Below are 18,694 nucleotides of genomic sequence, written 5' to 3' on the forward strand. Positions count from 1 at the left end.
TTTCTGAATTCATCTGGTATGGATCAACATCTTGATCTTAATGCCACATGGGTCTCTATCAATCTATGCACAAGGATGAGAGAATAGTTTTGTCAGCTAAGCTTGCAGAAGGTCAAATCATAGGCCATTTACTTGTTAATTAGGGAATCATGGGAAAATCAGTCAAAATCTCTGAATGAAAGTGGCTTCATAGTAAATAATAGATTATAATAACCCAGTTTCAGGTTGCTGTGATTAATATGAGAAAAAACAAATGACTCAGTGTGGTGAACTATCCACTAATTCCAGTGACTTGGGAGGATGAGGCAGGAGGATCCCAAGTTCAAGACCATCTCACCATTTAGTGAGATCCTAAGCAATTTAGCAAGGCCCCGTTTTAAAATAAAAAAATAAGAAAGAACTGGGGATATGGCTCACTGGCTATGTGTCCCTGTATTCAATCAAAACAGAAAAAAAAAAAAAAAACAACAACAACAACAACAAAAGAAAACAAAACAAAAAACAAGTGCCAAGCTCATAATAGGATCTCTAGCTCAGAACACAATAATTAAAACATCTTCTTTTCTCTGTGTTCTATAAGTACTTAACAAATAAAATTTTTAAACGTATAAAATCCTACCTGATTGAAGTTTCATTTTTAGAATTCTCATCTGTTATTAAAGAAAACAGTACATTTAAACAAACAGTATAAATAATATGATAGAAAAGTATATGATACTGATAATTTGTTACAAAGTATTCCTTTGGGACCATTCCTAGCCACTCTTCTTGAATGAATATTATTTATTTTAGTGACAGGCATTTAAGGCATGGAAAACTCTTATGCCCTTTTTTATTTTTTGGATTTATCAAATGAAAGGACAAACAACAACATTTATCAATGCTTGATTAATAAACTGATGTGTACATGCCCATAATCCTAAGTGAATGCTGAAAGACTGAAAAGCAAAATCATTAGTATATAACTGATAGTGCCAGACAAATAGCAGGAGTTTTCTGGAATCATGTCAGTAGAACAATTAAAAGGAGTATACTTATTGGACCATGGGTACACAACACTGTCTCCAGGTTTTCAATCAAAACTAGTTAGGATGAAACACCTCACCACAAGGAAGCTAGTTCTGTGGGAATTATGCTTACTATCATGGCAAAATACAGGAAATAGAACAGGGCAAAATACTTACAAAGAAAATCCATTTTTCCATTGAGAAGTGCTTGATAGAAATTCTCGTGATTAATCTCACTGATCTTCTTTTGCTAATCTCTTAGTTACAGCTATTTCCTCTCTTTGTGTGATGTAAACAAGACTTTACCTCCCACAGAATGACCCACTAGAACGATGACTCTCTTATAAGTTTGATGACTCTGATCCATATGTAATTGTCTTACAGATGCTTACAAGTAACCTCTGAGGAGGCAGTAGCAAGTTGTCAAGGAGAAATAGTTGATATGCTAATAATACTTAAATAGAACTTTTAATAAATTCAAGGAGAATATGAATAAAGGAAGGAGGTGGAGGAGAAGGGAGGAAAGGACAAGCAGTAGGAAAGACCTTTCTTATTCTTGAAAAGGCAGATTTAATATTGTCAAAATTGACATATTATAAAAATTGTTACACAGATTCAATTCAATCTCACTGAAAAACCAACGATATTCTTCACAAAACTAAAAATAACAGCTCTAAAAATAGTCACTCTAAATTTCATTTTTAAGAACCAAAGTCTCAGAATAGTCAAGTCAATACTAAACAAGAAGGGAAATGCTAAAAGGCATTACAATATCAAATTAGACTACACAACTATGGTAACAAAAACATCACGGTATTGGCATCAAAACATGCATGAGACCAATGGAATAGTATAGGACACACAGAGACAAATCCACAGAGTCACCTGATACTTGATAAAGGTGCCAAAAACATACATTGTAGAAAAGATAACCTTTATAACCAATGGTGCTGAGAAACTCTGTATACATAAGCAGAAGAAATATCTTTCGACCTAGACAAAAGTCAAATCAAAGTGAATCAATGACATAGGAATTAGACCAGAAACTATTCAAAAGACAGGGTCAACACTCCAAATTACTGGCTTAGTTGCCAAATGTCTTAAGAAAACCTTAAGCTCAAAAATGAAAATCAAGAACCAGTAAGTGGGATGGCATCAAATTTCAAAAGTTCTGCATGCAAGGCAAACAATTAAGAGCATGAAAACTGATTATACAGGATAGGAGAAAACCTTTTCCAGCTGCTTCTCCAACAGGGGAATAATATCCAGAATATTTAAAGAACCCCAAAAGTTTAACACTGAAAAATAAAGAACTAAACCAATGAATAATGGGCCAACAATATAAACAAACATTTCTCAAAAGAAAAAATGGAAATGGCCAAGAAACACATGAAAGAAGTTCAGCATCTCTACTAATCAGAAGTTCAGAATCTCTACTAATTTCACATTCAAGTGAAAACCACATTGAAATTTCATCTCACTTCAATTAGAATGGTAATTTTCAGGAATACAAACAATAATAAATGGTGGAAAGGACAAGAGGAAAAAGTTACACTCATACATTGTTGATGGGGACTTCAAATAAATAAAATCAATGTGGAAAACACTACAGAGACTGCTCAAAATCTAGGAATGAAACCACCCTGCTATCCCACTTCTCACTGTTTATCCAAAAGAACTAAACTCAGCACACTACAATGTTACAGCCATATCAATTTTTATAGCACTGCAATTCACAAAACCAAGATATGGAACTGGCCCAAGTGCACATCAGTAGATGAATGGATGAAGAAAAGGTGGTATATAGACAATAGATTTTTGCTCAGCCATATGAATCGATTATGGCATTGCTTGTAAATGGATGGACCTGGAGAACATCATGGTAAATGAAATAATCCAAACTCACAATGTCAAGATCAGAATGGTTTTCCTTCATATGCAGAAGCTAGAGAAAAATGAAGAAACTGTGGAGAAGCCTACAAAAATGGAAGAGATATCAGTGGATAGAAAAAGTGGATTTATGTGGACTCTAGAGGCAAAGGAAAAGGAGCATCTATGAAAGAATTTGATCAAATGATGCTAGGCACATATATGAATATACCACAAAAAATTTCACTTCTATGTCTATGGATAAACACAAATTTTAAAAACTGTAAATAAAGTGATGGAAAGCCAGCAGAGTAGTGGAAGAAGAACAATGTAAGGGAGGCGGGGAAAAAAAGTGGCCCTAGAAACTTAAGTGGAGCAAATTAAATTATATTCCATTCATGAATAGTTATGTCAAAATTAAATCCCAAAATTATACATGGTTATAATACTCTAATAAAAAATTTTACAAAGGTTTAAATGTATAAATATCTAAGACAAAGGTTGCAGTTATAAAAAATAACTTTCCTATATTCATAAATATCTTAATCATGAACACTGAATTTAACATTTGAATTTTTTATGTGTAATCCTACCATAAAATTTGGGAACAAAACAAGGACTGGAAAGATTGCTTATAATTCAAGAGATTAATTTTCTTCCCAGAAAATTTGTATAGCAAAATTTACCTGATTTGAATCTCCTTACAGCATTCACTTCCACTACCTTATCTGCTTTATTTGTGTCTTCAATGGTAGGCTTGATGGGTTTGGAAACAAGATATTATATTAAAATTGCATACATCATACAATGTATAGTTAATGATTCTATATAAAAATGAAATATTTTACCCTGTCTTGAGAACATTTCTTTTGAGATACTGAAAAGCAAAAAAGACAGATAATCAATTATACAACAATATATCAAAAACAATCATAAATTCATGCAGAGTTTGTACAAAGAAGAATCCTTATGCTTAATTTGATGATGATTACTTTAGCTTTGGTCTTTTTCTTTATGTTTAGGAGAAAAAAAAATATGACAGAAATGTACTACAGAAAAACCAGGAATACAGATTTAATGAAACATGAAGTTAAGATTCCAAAAGAAAATTTACATTTCCACTGACAATATTATAAGAGCTGTGCATGGTGGCTCACACCTATAATCCCAGATTGGGAGGATGAAGCAGGAGTATTGGGAATTCAAAGTCAGCCTCAGCAAATTAGCAAGACCCTGAATAACTAAGTGATACCCTGTCCCTAAATAAAATATGGAAAATGGCTGGGGATGTGTCTCAGTGGTTAAGTGCCCCTGAGGTCAATCCACCATACTTAAAAAAAAAAAAAAAATACAGATATGAAGGAAAGTGTGCAATTGCCAATGTAAACAAGCTGATCAGTGGAGCACAAATTGCTCCCTAATCAGAGGAGCCACTATGTGGGTCAAAATGTCAAAGCTGATGATAGAATGTAATGGGATGTGTCATTTGTGGAACACTCAGAATCACTTATATGATTATAAGACATGTGTATATACTGCTTCTCAAATTGCCTCTAATTGAATAAGTACAAATTTTAGCATTTGTTGGTTTCTCAATGTCACATTTTACTTCTATCTGAATGAAAACAAAGTAAAGAATACATGAAATGTCTATAATTTCAAGCCAATAAACAGCGTAAGATTGCACAGACTTCAAGTATCTTACCTTCTTTCTTGGATTGCTGAAAATCTCCACATATTTCTCCTTTGCTTTCAGGGATATTCTGGGAAGGAAGAAAAATTTTTATGTGTAATGAGCATTACATTTGATAAAATGATTATAATATTCAGTATTACTACATAATACATTGGAAAAAATACAGGTTTCCAAATCATTCATATATACGTCCAAATCCCAATTCTGCCATGTAATGACCTGCATCTTCACATGGGTTAAAAATTATCAGATGAGAGAGACAGTTCCAAATGTTACTCCCCTTACCTCTAGTCAATTATTACAGAAATATTATAATATCCAATAGATTATTTTCATGAGCACAATCACATTGGGTAAAAATATGATCCATCTATAGCTCAGCACACTTGTAAAAAATCTGACATTTTAAGAAATTTGAAGTAATTACTCGTGATATTTTGAATGCTTCCATAGTTTTTACTTGCATAAACTACCTCTTGAGGGGAAAAACACAAGAGCTGAGTTTTGAGGATATTTTGTAACTAAGATTGGATAGGGTCACAAACAGTATGTAAGTTCCTTTTATCCATTTTCATTCCAGAAAGGCAAGAATAAATCCTGTAGGACAAAGATGGATCAACCAAAGCCACACACAGCAAATAGAAAATAGGAAGACTAAGTAAAGAAGACATCATGGAAGCACAGGTGACTGAAAAAAACAGACCCTAAAGAAATGTATTCTCAAATGAAATACTGAGTCTAGGGGTAAAACATTTTTAGAAAGGTAAGGGAGGAGGAAGAACCAACAGAAAGAGAGAGACATGACCAGTCAATTGAACATGTGTTTAAGCCAAAGAAGAAAGAAAAGGAAGTAAGAGGAAAGCATGCAAAGAAATACAACACAGAATTTTGGCCAAACAAATAATACTGATAATATTGATTTCTATTATATTATCATTTCCTTTCTATAAAAATTTATATAATAAAACATTCAGTTTTATTACCGTAAAAGTAATTCAATTAGTTAACCACAATTATGAACCACTCTCTGAAATCTGTAACATTAGTAGTAGGGGAAAAATATTTCCCCAATCTACCTCTGAAATAGAAAACTGGTAAACAGAATGCTAAAAATTAGGTAAAACTGAACAAGATGTATTACTAGCATAGGGATTGGTCCTCAAAAAAGTATAAGAAATTTTGATCTAAACTCCTAATCTCAGCTCAAAGCTGGAAGAAGTGAGGGATATTCTGCTATCTACTTTCATATTTGTTTCACCTTATTTTCTTTGTTTCTTATTTATGACATTAGTTTATGATAACTCACCAGAAATTTTACTTCTTGAACTTTAAGCCATATTTTCAGTAATCCAATAGCCTTAATATTTAGCTACCTCAGGCTTATTACTTAAAACACCTCATTTTGTAGATATCTTATTTTCTGCCTATTTATTCATGTTCACAATGTATGTAAAAGTCATTACATTAAAACACTATTCTGTTTTCCAAGACATACCCACATGTTTCCTATCTTGCAGTAGCTCAGAGTGACAAAAGGCTTTTAAAATGAATATTTAAATAACTAAGTATACAAATTTCTAAACCTGAAATCCTAGAGTAGGACATACATATTAAGAGTGTGTATTTTAAAACTCTACAATGCAAAAATTTTTTGAAATTCAAATTATGCCATGTGGTTTTTAAAACTTTCTGCTTCAACAACTAGTTATTATTTACAGAAAATATCTAGTCTTCATTAAGATAAAGAGATTTATAGACACTTTTAACAGGAAGGTTCAGAAAAGGAAGCACAACACCTTTACAATGGAAATGTTGAGAAACAGGTTTTAAATTTCTCCTTAACAATGTCTCACAGTTTAAATGTAAATATGGAATCCAGGATGGAAATAAAGAAAAGCTTTCCTAAAAAGTTTATGATCTAAAACATACAGCATTCAAGAGATAAAAATGTATGCAATGTTCTGAATAGTATTCAAACTTAGGCATCAGGAAAATTACATGACTTATAAATATTTATCCAAACCATTAAAGATTTATTTAGTCCTGAGTATAATAAATTATGTAAGTTCATATTCAAGTCACAGTAAACTTACCCAAATACTCCTTGAACAAATCTCATAATTCCTGAGCTAATAGAATGCTTCTCCTGAACTGGGGTTGTGGCTCAGTGGTGGAGCACTTGCCTAGCCCTTGTGAGGCACTGGGTTAGCTCCTCAGAACCACATAAAATAAAATAAACATCGTGTTCATCTACATCTAAAAAATATTTTTTCAAATAGAATGCTTCTCTTACTATAATTTTGCTACTGCTATGGATTTTCAAAGCCCCTGCTTCCCTGAAGTATTAGATGGAACATTGATATTCACAAAAGTGAAAATAAAAATTCAATGCAATTGTGCAAAATAATTTCTCCTGAGAAAACTTCCAAAGAACCTGATGAGGAAAGCACTGTTAAACTGCAAGACTAAACACTTCACAAACAAAATTCAGAGCAAGAAAATTAATTTGACCATAGGGCATTTACCTTGGTGTCCGATTTATTGTTGTCCTTTTCTGATGTAGTCTTGATATCACCAGGATCAGGATTATTTGCAGATCTTTAGAGCAAAAACGTACAACAAAAATAGCTGAGTCCAGTTCAGTTTTCAAAGTAATGAAATCTGGTGAATGTTTGGATATCACTATATTAAATGAGGGTTTTGACTGATAGGATTAAAATATCACCTCCATTCTGAAAAAACTTGAGTTTACCTCTTTCTGCCTCTGCTTTTCCCATTCTATAAATCATTCAGTGAAGTCACAGTTGGTTCCATTTCAAAGAGTGACAGCCAATACATTGGCTTAGTCTGAGAATAAATTATCTTCAAAAACTGTCTGTCCTGAAGGCTAAACTGAATAATCCAACAAGCATTCCAAGTAACCTTTGTGGCCTGAAATGAAACAAACCTAATACTCTAACATGAGGTAGAAATATATACTGATTCTTGTTGATTGTTTCACCCTGGATCAGAGACTAAGATGGCTAACTTGAAAATGTCCGCCTTTGTGCTTCAGCTTGGAGACCACCTGTTAAAATGTCCCTCTTGCTTCCCTTTACTCCTTTATTCAAAAACAGCACGGGGATTTCCCTGAAACATTTTAATGGTTTGAAAGATGAAGACAAAAAAAAATAAAAATAAAAAATAAAACAAAGAAAGAACATATGTATATGTTGTTACTAGGAATTTCTTTCTTCTTAGAGAGATTGAAACATTATAAGTTATAAAATTCAATTAATTTCCCAGTAGAACTCCTGCCTTATTCATGGCCACAAAAAAATAGCAAGCACTTTAAAACATTCACAGACACTTACTCCATGCAAATGATTGCCTATAAAGTAGAGTAATGCTAGTGGGACTTCTGTTTCCCCAAGTACTATCTAAATATCTTCTTCCTTCATGTGGGTGTCCACTCCCATATCCATCTTCAGCAGGACCTATAAATCTTTATCCTATGAAGATGAAGTTTCCTGAATAAGGTTGGCTTCAAGGACCATAAATGGGGGTTGCTCTTTCTTGCTCCAAAAAAACAAGTTAAATGGAATCTCAGTCACTGGTCTCAGCATAAGCATGTTACCAACCCTCCAAAGGACACTCGGCAATAGCTCTGCCAAATTGTACCCCTGTCCTACCCTACCTGTACATAGGAAGGACATGAGTGAGTTGGCAAAAGTGGTGGAAGTGAGTATATGCCTGCTCTGGGCCATAGATCATGTGGTTCAGCAACTTCTAGTCCTTGGTGCTTGAAGTTCTGCAAACCACATTCCTATATATTCTACAGATTCTTCCCAGTAGCTTAAAAGTTTTTAACAACTTTCAACAGAAACCCTGAAGTCTATCATTCCTACAAACGTGAAAGCAGCAATGTGCTTTGGACTCCTTCGAACTTTTTTAATATGATTTTTACATAGTTCCCAATATTTGTGTCCCAAATTCCTATTTTGTCTTTATCAAACCAGGTAAAAACTCCAACATGTTGATATCTTTTGGAAAAACAATGATTCCTACCCCATTCAGTGTTTTTCCTCTTCCTCCCTCTGTTAATTCTATTATGATTCTCTACCTCCAGGTTCACTTACTAAGTCTCTTCTGATCATCCATATTTGGGTTCACTAGACTCACTCTCCCATTCTGTTGTTGAAACTCTCATATGTGGTATGGCAATTTAGGAGAGGATTGGCCTACTATTAAGGAACATGTGTTCTAATCTCATTGCTGTTACTTTCTGCAACCAGATAATATCCTTTAATATATTTAAGTTTAAGGTTATCCATGAAAACAACCATTTGGGCAGAATGCTTAAAATACTTTGAAGTATTTGAGACTTCTTTGAAGTATTTGAGACTTCTAATTATTAAGATTCTTTAAAACTCTATTATTCTCTGTGATTTTGATTATATCTATTGAAAAAAAAAAGGTACAAAGCTAATAGTAATTTTTAAAAAAAATCCAAAATAAACACCAAGGAAAGTAGAATAGAAAGTTAAAAAAATTCAAGAAAATATTATAGCCATAGAAAAAGCAAAAATAATGAAAAAAGAAAAATGTTAATGTAAGTAGACAGGAGTTCTAGCCTGACAGAAAAATTGAACTGGGAAATCAAGAACTAGAAAAATAAATTAAACTATTCTCTAAATAGGTGTTTAAAAAGATTAATGCAATTTATATATCATATATATCACAGTCAAGTCATAGATATTCTTCACATTCATGAAAATAATTCTTCACCAATAATCGCCTGACTTTACTTACATAAAATCCATGCTCCTATGACCCTAGCTATGTGAGATTTGGCCTGAAAGGTTTGAAGTTAAAAAACATATGGTGTGCTGTTGCAAATTTCAAAAACATTAGCACAGATTCTTCAATTATAAACATGTCTTTCAGGAAATGTCTAATTTAAAAATTAATAGACAACTAAATTTGAATTCATGAATTCATCTGATATGGACCTGCATCTTGATCCTTTGTGCCACATTGGTCCCTACCAATCTACAGAAAAGGGCAAGAGAATGAATTTATCATTCAGGCTCATGACCAAATCACAGGCCAACTACTTGTTAATTATGAGATCATGGGCCCATTAGTCTACTTGTTTGAATGACAGTTGCTTAATCAGTGATTAATAGGTTATAATAGCACAGCTTCTTTCAAAGGTCCTATGATGACTATAAGAAAGTGTTAAACACATATTCTGGTATCTGGCTAGGACTAGAATATCCACCAAATTTTATTTCCTTTGTCTGCATTCCCTCATTAGCTTTATTAGTTTCATTAGTTTTAAATTGGAAAAAATCATACCTGGTTAAAGAGTTATCTCCCTCTATAAAAGAAAATGATGAAATAAATATGTCATTAACAATAGAAAATATAAAATAGTAGAAATAATGACATAATTTTTTAAAAGCAATCCTTCGGGACCAGTCCTGAAGATTATTCTACACTGGATATCAATTATATTACTCATAGGCAATTAATGCACTATGAATCAAGGGTACACACAAAGGAGCGCAGGTACAGACTGTAGGCATAGGAAACTTAAAAAGTCTGTAAAATAATACTAGAAAATGTACCATGTCTTCGGAAAGATACTGACATCCAGGAACAGAAAGCATTTAGAACCCCAAATGAACTTGACCAGAAAAGAAACTCTCCACACCATATACAATTGTCAAAAAAAAAAATCAAACCAGAAAGAATATGGAAAGTTACGAGAGAATGATCAAATCACTTATATAGGCAAACCTATAAGAACACCACAGATTTTTAAACCAAAAATTTAAAAAACAAATCAGTACACAATGATGTATTTCAAGTCCAAGAGGGGGAAAAAAGTGGAAAATGAAAGGGCATTTATCATATTATGCAGAATAAACCAAAAAGTCAAGTATCATGTGTTTTCCCTTACATGTGCAATCTGGAAAATAAATAAATAAAAAGATGCTCTGGAAATAGATGTGATGACTAGGGAAGAGGAAGAAGACTAGGGGGAGGTAGAGAGAAGGGAGAGAAAGAAAGGAGGATAGATAGGATTCAAGTATGATATCCTTGCATGGAAATGTCAGAGTGAAATGAAATCATTTGTGTAAAAAATAGGAGTCAATATTTATAAGAAAAAAGTGTCCACTTTCATAGCAAGCCCAATTTAATATAACTTCACTATAGAAAAAACATACAACATACTAATTTTTAAATATTAAACAGGTAAGATTTCTGAGGCTAAATTTTAATTAATAAAATATTTTTTCAGAAAAGTTTTAAATTTCAGATTATAAATTTCAGGTAATATATTTCCTCCAATTACTTAATTCTAAATTATAGGATATTAAGATGAAAATTAAGAAAAATATGAATGACATATACACATTGGTTTGTTGCCACTCCTTTGTGATCAAACTTTTTTACTCTTTCTTATGTAGAGTAGAAACACTAAGGGTAATTCACTATCAAAAGGTACTGAGTTTCATACTCAGCACCACATAAAAAAGTAAAAATATTGTGTCCATCTCCAAGCAAAAAAATATTTTTTAAAAAAGTCTTACCTGCATTCCTGGTTTGCATATTCTTAAATTCTGCTCTAGTATGTTCCAAAATTAGTTTCCTATGACAATGTATGAAAAAGTAATGAAATTATTATCAGTGCTGATATGAGAAACACTAACCAAACAAATTATGAAAAGTGTTTTAGATAGCATCAAAGTTATTATCAGTTCTTTACCCCATATATCTCAAATGTAAAAGTTCTCTCTACAGATTATTAACCTTACAGCTATTTTTATGTTCTTTGGGGAGGAGGGGTTTATTTTGTTTTGTTTTGCTTTGGGGATTAGGTTTTACCACATTACCTAGGCTAGTCTTGAAATCCTGGGCTCATGTAATTCAACTGCCTCAGCATCCCAAGTAGCTGGGGTTGAAGCACATGCCACTGCACCCAGAAGTTTAAACAAAGAAGAAAAAAGTAAGGTGAAATTAATTTCACCTGCTTGAGACTCAAGACATTAACTAGATTAGCCTGACATGAAGAAAAATATTCTGAACTCAGAAGATGTCCTCTCTCTATAACAAATAACTCTTTGTTCTAACATAAATCATTTCTCTTAGGCTCTAATTCTCCATCTAAAAATTAAGCATTGTATTGCTTTAGTTCACCAGGTTGTTATGAAAACTAAATGGGAGTACAAACCATGCTGACAGAAATAGTAAAGTAATGGAATAATTTGTACATTAATTCTGAAATCTGAAGCCCTAGTAAAATACTATTTTTCACAGGTTCTAATGATCAAATATTACAATTCTTAACAAATGCTAATGAGTCTTATTTTGGGCCACTGGCTCTGATATTCTCTGTGCTTTATTGTTTAGGAAAAAATCAACTATTTAATAATTTATAACTCTATTTTAAAATATAATTGAATTGGCATAAATATCCACTTTAATGAAACTAATCAATCACTGGGCTTAGACTATTATAGCAGATTATTGTTCAGAATGAGGCTTAGTTTCCATGCTGATCTCTTGCTAACTTGAAAGAAAAACCCTCTTTTATACATGGATACTGATGAGTCATGATGAGGCTTAGTTCTTTTAGATCCAAATCTACTTTAGTTTCTGAGAATTCTGTTTAATGTCTTCTTTTTGAGGAAGAATTTGAAATATTCTGAAAAATGAGGCACCGATCCAAGTAGCTGGGTAAATTTTTATTCACAGGGAAAACAAATCATGTGAGGTACCAATCAAAAGTTGGCACCCTAACTGGGAACTCTGACCTGGGACCTCCTTCAACCAAAGAAAATGTGTTTCACAAGATATAATTAGACTTTGCCGTACAGATCTGTTAGAAAAGATAAAAGGGAACTCTCAACTCTTCCTGTAACATTTTTGAGACTATCCCATAATTTTGAATGATTCCAAATGATATGTGCTGGCCAAATGACAAACCAAAGCCTCAAAGGACCACTCATTATGAAGGTCTAGGCTAGTATATGAGCTCCACATAAGGTTGTAAGCTGAAGGGCAGAATCCGTGTGCTCACTATGGGTGGATAAAGCTAGGAATCCTGCTACCAAAGCAGGTGCCTATTGGGAAACAGTGGCTGAGGTTATAAACATATGTACATGTGAAAGGAAAAAATGTTGTGACTTTTAAGTTAAGTGGATATTATCATGAAGAGTTAGGGATCTGGATCAGTTAGGACAACCTAGTAGTAAAGTTAATCATTACCAGACTGCAGGACTACTTCTAATTGCAACACTGCAGCAACAGAATGGACAGAAACAAAAGAATAACTGGAAAGTCCTTTTTTTCCCCTCACCCTCTGGTGGAAGAAAATTTTCTTCCTTAGACATAAGAAAATCCTCAGAGAAATTCAAGGAGAATGTGTGAACAGCTAGTTCCCAGCAAAAGTAAGGAGATTTTCTGTTAAACTCACATTGCAAGACTCAAAGAGTCAAAAAGAAAAATCAAAGATATGATGCTATTTGTACCCCACATGCAGAGGTTATACTTGGAATGTAATGAATATTGCTGGGATTCCTAAGGATAAAGGATTTATAAGTCCTGAGACAGGGACTGGTGGAATAGCTTAGTGCTAGAGTGGTTGCCTACTATCCTGAGACCCTGGGTTCGACCCCTAGCACCAAAAAACAAAAAAAAAAAAAAGAAAAACAAGAATGAGAGAGAAGGGAGTGGTCCTGAAATGAATCCTACACACAGTGCTCCTTCTAACTAGTCTAGACTTTTTGCAGGGGTCCAGACTGAGGAAATGGACTAACTCACTGCATTCCAAACATACCTAAGTTATGACATCTCATTGATGTGTAAGATGCAATAGCTGTAATAGTTTTGAACCTCCATTTAATTAGTATTTTAATGTAGACACTTACACGTTGAAACCACTAGAAATAGCATAAGATAATGCATTATTTCCAGACTGATCTTCTGCAAAGGCATCAATACCTCCATGAAGCAGCAGCTCAATTATATGTTTTGCTTCATGTTTTGCAGCCAACATGAGGGCTGTCCTAAAATAACAAAGAGATAACTTCAGTCTTAGGTACTTTAAATAGTGAATTGTCTTTAATAAAGTTATTTAAAGTGAAATTTTGGTATATTTTCCAATTTAATTTGGTTGTATAGAACTAAACCTTTACAGATACTAATACATAAGTATCTTAAAGTGTTCATCTTTGTGTATTACCTCCAAGTCAAATAGGAAAATCCAAAAGGAAACCTCTTGTCCCAATGGGGTATTACATAACAGAAATTGCAAGTTTAAAGTACTTTGATGGACAATAACTATGATGAGGTCATTTAGGTGAAATAGGTAAAGATTTAAGTGAAGAATAATCCACTTTTTCCCTAGTCTAATGTAATATGTTATAACTCTCAGTTACCTAAAGGTTAAATAAGTAAAAGCTATTTGCTGGCTTAATAATAGGAATAACAATGATGATAATAATAGTCATTGCAATTTCAAGTAATAATGATAATAAGCATTTACTAGGCACCAAAATCTATGCAATCTACATAACCTTCCAACCATCCTTCAGGCATATGTTATCCACATTTTCATCTTAGGAAACATTTAGTGATGAGTAATGCTTCCAAGTTGACACACATGGCAATTAGCAAAGGTAGGAATTCAAATCAATCATGTTTGGATCTAAACCTATCACTTGTCTCATTCTCACCCACCTATGATTTATGTTTATTAGTAAATATTTATCCCAGGAAAACTATACTTTATTTCCCTTTGCTCAGGTCAATTTAAAAATACATCCATCAAAATGTGTTAGAAATAAAAATGGGGAATTGAACATAATCTGGCAATAGTAATTAATATTCACATAGCGATAACCAAAAATTTAAGTTCTTCAAAGAAGGCAGTTTAAAGCAAAAGGCCAACCAAAAGTAAATAATTTTCAAAGCCTACTTATGTTCAATAGAGTATTGTTAAAGAAAAAATACAAAGAAGCAGAAGTTTAAATATGATAAAAGGTTAAGCATTTCAGTATTGAATGAAAAAGTAAACAAATAGCCCATACTTTATAAAACTGATGAAACTAATGGTGAAACACCTTTGGTTAAGGGGTTGATAATATGAGAAAAAAACTCAGATCACAAATGACAAACATCACCCAATATTATAATGAAATCTGAATCATACTACATAATGTTATTTGTATTTTCTAGTCTGAGTAATTGCTTTTCTAAAAGGTGATTTGTGTTCATGTTTCACTTTATCCCAATAATTGTAAGTTAATATTCCTCTTCCCATTAATTTAATATTATTTACTTAAATTTTTATTATCATTCCATTAAACTTCAAAAAATATCACTATTATACCTGTTTTCCTCATCGACTATATGTATATTTGCTTTTTTCTGAATTAAAAGTTCTGCCACTTGTTGTTTATTGTGCTTCAATGCAAGTAAAAGTGGCGTGTGCCCATCCTAGAAAACAACAAAACATATTATTCACAAAATTTTTCAACTGAAGCAGAAATCTTATAAAAGACCTACCAGGTTCCAGAAATCTTGGCCTCTATCATAGTATCATGGTATCTTGAAGTTGTGTGTTTGCAGCTTCCATCTAAACCAAGAACTTCTTGAGGACAGAGACTAGGTCTTTTATCTCCATAACCCCAAAACCCAAAGCACAAAAGGTAAAGAATTTAACTATTGTGTTGAATTAATGAGTTAAATATTCTTTTCTAGAGTGTAGTTTATCCATCTATGTTCCAAAGAATGTGTACTTTTCAAGTAATACCAACCTCATTGTAAAGATTCCTTAATCCATTCTTAGAGAAATATTATAAAACTGTTCATTGTACATTCAGTATTAAAGAAGTCCTTTGCCATCATTAATATCAATTTGACTATTTTTTGTGTATCAAACAGTCACACTGGAGGAATTAAGAGTTTCAGGGAGACAGCTCTGACAGTTTTCCAATAAGGAGGAAACTTCCTCCATGTAGTACTAATTCACTTGATTCTATTTATGATGTCAGGATCCCAGATACCAGTGTAAGGCACTCCTGCTCCAAATGGGTCACTAAGGACATGGATTTTTTTAGTTAAAAGAGACTTCAAATAACTTTGATTTCATTTCTAATTGGTCCCTGCAATTGCTTCTATGATAAAATTAAAGCTGGTTTTATTACCCATTAGAAAGCTCAACACAAAATATATTCGTACTTATAATGATAACCCTAGATTATCATTATTATCACTATCATAGTGCACATCTACTTTTTAGATTCTATTTTAGTTCGGTACCATTTTAATTGCAATTTAAAGTTATTATTTCAAAAATTTTATGAATTTAACAAAAATTTATATTGATCTACATGGATTGATTTTACCATCATGAAAAACACTAACTCACCTGCATTTTAAATGTTGACTCAATGAATGAAGGCAAATTAAATATATCCAGGGGTTACATATAGTCTGAAGCCTTGATTTTATCTTTGCTGTGGGTATTTCCAAATTGTCATGTACAATGCAAGTATTTGCACGTAAAATCTTTCCTCTCTTTAATATAATTTTTCACCCAAAAGGGGGCCTTAAAATGTAGTACAAAAAAACTCATATCTTCATTTCAAACTTTTTTCCAACACTATCTATGAACTAATACTCCATTTGTGTACTATTCTCCCAGACTATTATTTTAATAAGACTTTAGTTGCATAGGAATGCTGACACTAAGTTATTAAGAGGATTCTTCTATGTTCTTACTACATGGCTTTCAGTTTTTAAAACTGATAAGCTGATTAAGCTGGAGTCCCAGAAACATAACAGATCTAGCGAAATAGTCTAGCATCCAGCCTCTGCTAAAAATTTTCAATACTTGGTATTATTCTAACCAAGAAAATCATTCTTAAAGTCAGCATCTGTTGATCCAATGACATGAATGATAGCAGAAACATAAAACCCTTAAAAGGTTCAGTCTTGGCTTCTTGAAAGAGTAGTCATAAAAAAAAATTCTCGACACCTTTTAAATGATTGTGAATGATTAATGTTGTTGGAAGGAAAAAAAGTTGTATTCCAGCCATGAAAATAGAGAAAAACAAATATAAGTTAAACTAATATTGTCAGAAAGGAGACATGGGAAGAGGGTCAAACTCCAATTCTCCCAGATATTTATTCAGTTTTGAGGATCTGGGAATTTCTATATTACACTTCTCAATTTAGTGATTAGTCTCTAGGAGTTGGGTAGGAATCTCAGGATATATTTGAAAATATCCATGTCCAGGTCTTACAGGATTTACTGAATATATACCTCCAAGGAAGAGCCTAGGTTTCTAAATTGTTAAAATCTTCTTCAGGTCACTCTGAGGTACCATTCTACTAGAGAACTAGAGGAGCAGAAAATCATCTCTTCATTTCATCTCTCATTTACAGGGATGATTCCCTTTATAATTTGGGCAACTGCCAAACAAAAAAACAAAAATAAAAACAAAACAAAGAGATAGTCATTTACCAAATATTTTATGTAAGTTTCCTAGGCAGTGAGAGAATAAGGACCAATAAATTTAAAATGAATTTTGGTTTCATTTATAACCCTCCTAAAATTGCTCTTTAGATATTTTTTGCAACTCTGCATCTTCCTTTCCTAAATTAAGTACTGTTAATCCCCAAATTGAAGAGCACCTCATCCATACACAGAAACTGGGGGGAAAACTACAAAAAATAAACCCTTCCTACTCTTTTTCCTTAATTATCTAATTTCCACAGTGGTCTAAATATGACTTACATTTTCCACTTTTCCATTGTTCCTGCTTAAGCTTTACCACAGAGAGATAATTAACTTTTATGTACCTTTTCCCACAGCAATAAGATCATCATTTATTTAAAATGCTTTTGTTTTGTTTGAGTTTTAAGATAAAGCCTATTTCCAGGGCAAAATTTGCTTCCCTGTTTTGTTTTACACTATTAGTAAAAAGGGTTGGTGCAAAACATAATTTGCAAACAGGAAAAGTTTTACCTTTAAAAATTCAGTGTTTTCACAAATATTTGCAATTGGTGCATACAAGAAAGCTGTGCCTTCTAATACTTCTCTTACAGTGTCAGTATTTAAAGTGAAGTCTTCGACAGTCCATTTATTTCAATACATTTTCCTGCAGTGAGTGTTTAAGCTTCTAAATATGGAAATGGACACTACATATCTCATTATTAAAACAAATGTATTTCAAACAATCTAGAAATAAAATTGGGTGATATGTACCTTGTTTTGTAATTCCATATCTGCATTGTGTGAAAGCAGGTTTTCTGCTATTGCTGTTGTCTGACAAAAGACGGCATAGTGGAGAGAAGAGTATCCATCAATGTCCTGAACATTTGGATTGGCGCCATTATTTAGAAGAATTTCTACACATTCCTCATGCTGGTGTTCTACTGCCTGTTTTTATTGTACCAAGAAATGTACCATAAATTCAAGAAATGCAAGCCAAACATACCACAGGGTTCACAAATTAGTTATATTTAAATTATATTAAACCCCTTTTATTTAAACATTTCAATCAAATCCACCTCCTGCAGAAACCCTAGGCTACTAATGTATGTACCTTATTCAGTGCTGTGTTGAAGTAATTATCAAAAAGTTCAAGGTTACATTCCTTCTTTATTAACAGGGCCACCAGTTCTGGATGTCCAAAGGCACTGGCATAATGGAGAGGAGTCCTAGAAAAGTAAGAAGATTCATTAGATCATACAGCACTTTTCACCAACTACAGAATCCAACAGGTGAGCCAACCTAGTCTGCCACAGCAGCACAACAAGGAAGCTCCAAGGTCTGGTATCTTTCAAGGGCAGAATCGACATTCACAAACAACACTGCTGAACATAAGTGAGTTTGTAGAGCTCAGAGGACAGTGACACTGTATGTGCTCAACCTTAGCTCTCAAAGTGACTCCAGCCCTCTGGAAAAGAGAGTTTTCTCCTGTAAATACTATGAATATCCCTGAGATGTAACACATCATGATCAACTGATAATCAATGACATACAGGGAGGTCTTGAAATAGTTGCTTTTCCAGAGAACCTCAGAATTTACAGTGAGCCTAAGAGAGATCCCTGTACAAC

General features: G+C 33.0%; 1 protein-coding gene across 1 annotated transcript in view; it reads right to left on the reverse strand.

The window, feature by feature from the left end:
* LOC306658964 (uncharacterized protein) overlaps nt 1-18,349 on the reverse strand; it is a gene marked incomplete at its 3' end in the record, with an annotated part of 37,508 nt that extends 19,159 nt beyond the window's left edge. The window contains exons 1-11 of the mRNA XM_079136236.1: nt 18,180-18,349; nt 17,840-18,013; nt 14,957-15,063; nt 13,494-13,631; nt 11,154-11,212; nt 9,913-9,934; nt 7,098-7,170; nt 4,582-4,639; nt 3,725-3,753; nt 3,563-3,632; nt 620-650 (exon numbers count right to left, since the gene is read on the reverse strand). Of these exons, the coding sequence (XP_078992362.1) occupies nt 620-650; nt 3,563-3,632; nt 3,725-3,753; nt 4,582-4,639; nt 7,098-7,170; nt 9,913-9,934; nt 11,154-11,212; nt 13,494-13,631; nt 14,957-15,063; nt 17,840-17,857 (605 nt within the window). The 5' untranslated portion in view covers nt 17,858-18,013; nt 18,180-18,349. The remainder of the gene's footprint in view (nt 1-619; nt 651-3,562; nt 3,633-3,724; nt 3,754-4,581; nt 4,640-7,097; nt 7,171-9,912; nt 9,935-11,153; nt 11,213-13,493; nt 13,632-14,956; nt 15,064-17,839; nt 18,014-18,179) is intronic.
* Between the last annotated feature and the right edge of the window lie 345 nt (nt 18,350-18,694).

Source organism: Sciurus vulgaris (assembly GCF_902686455.1).
Source record: "Sciurus vulgaris genome assembly, chromosome: 4".
Taxonomy (NCBI): Eukaryota; Metazoa; Chordata; class Mammalia; order Rodentia; family Sciuridae; genus Sciurus; species Sciurus vulgaris.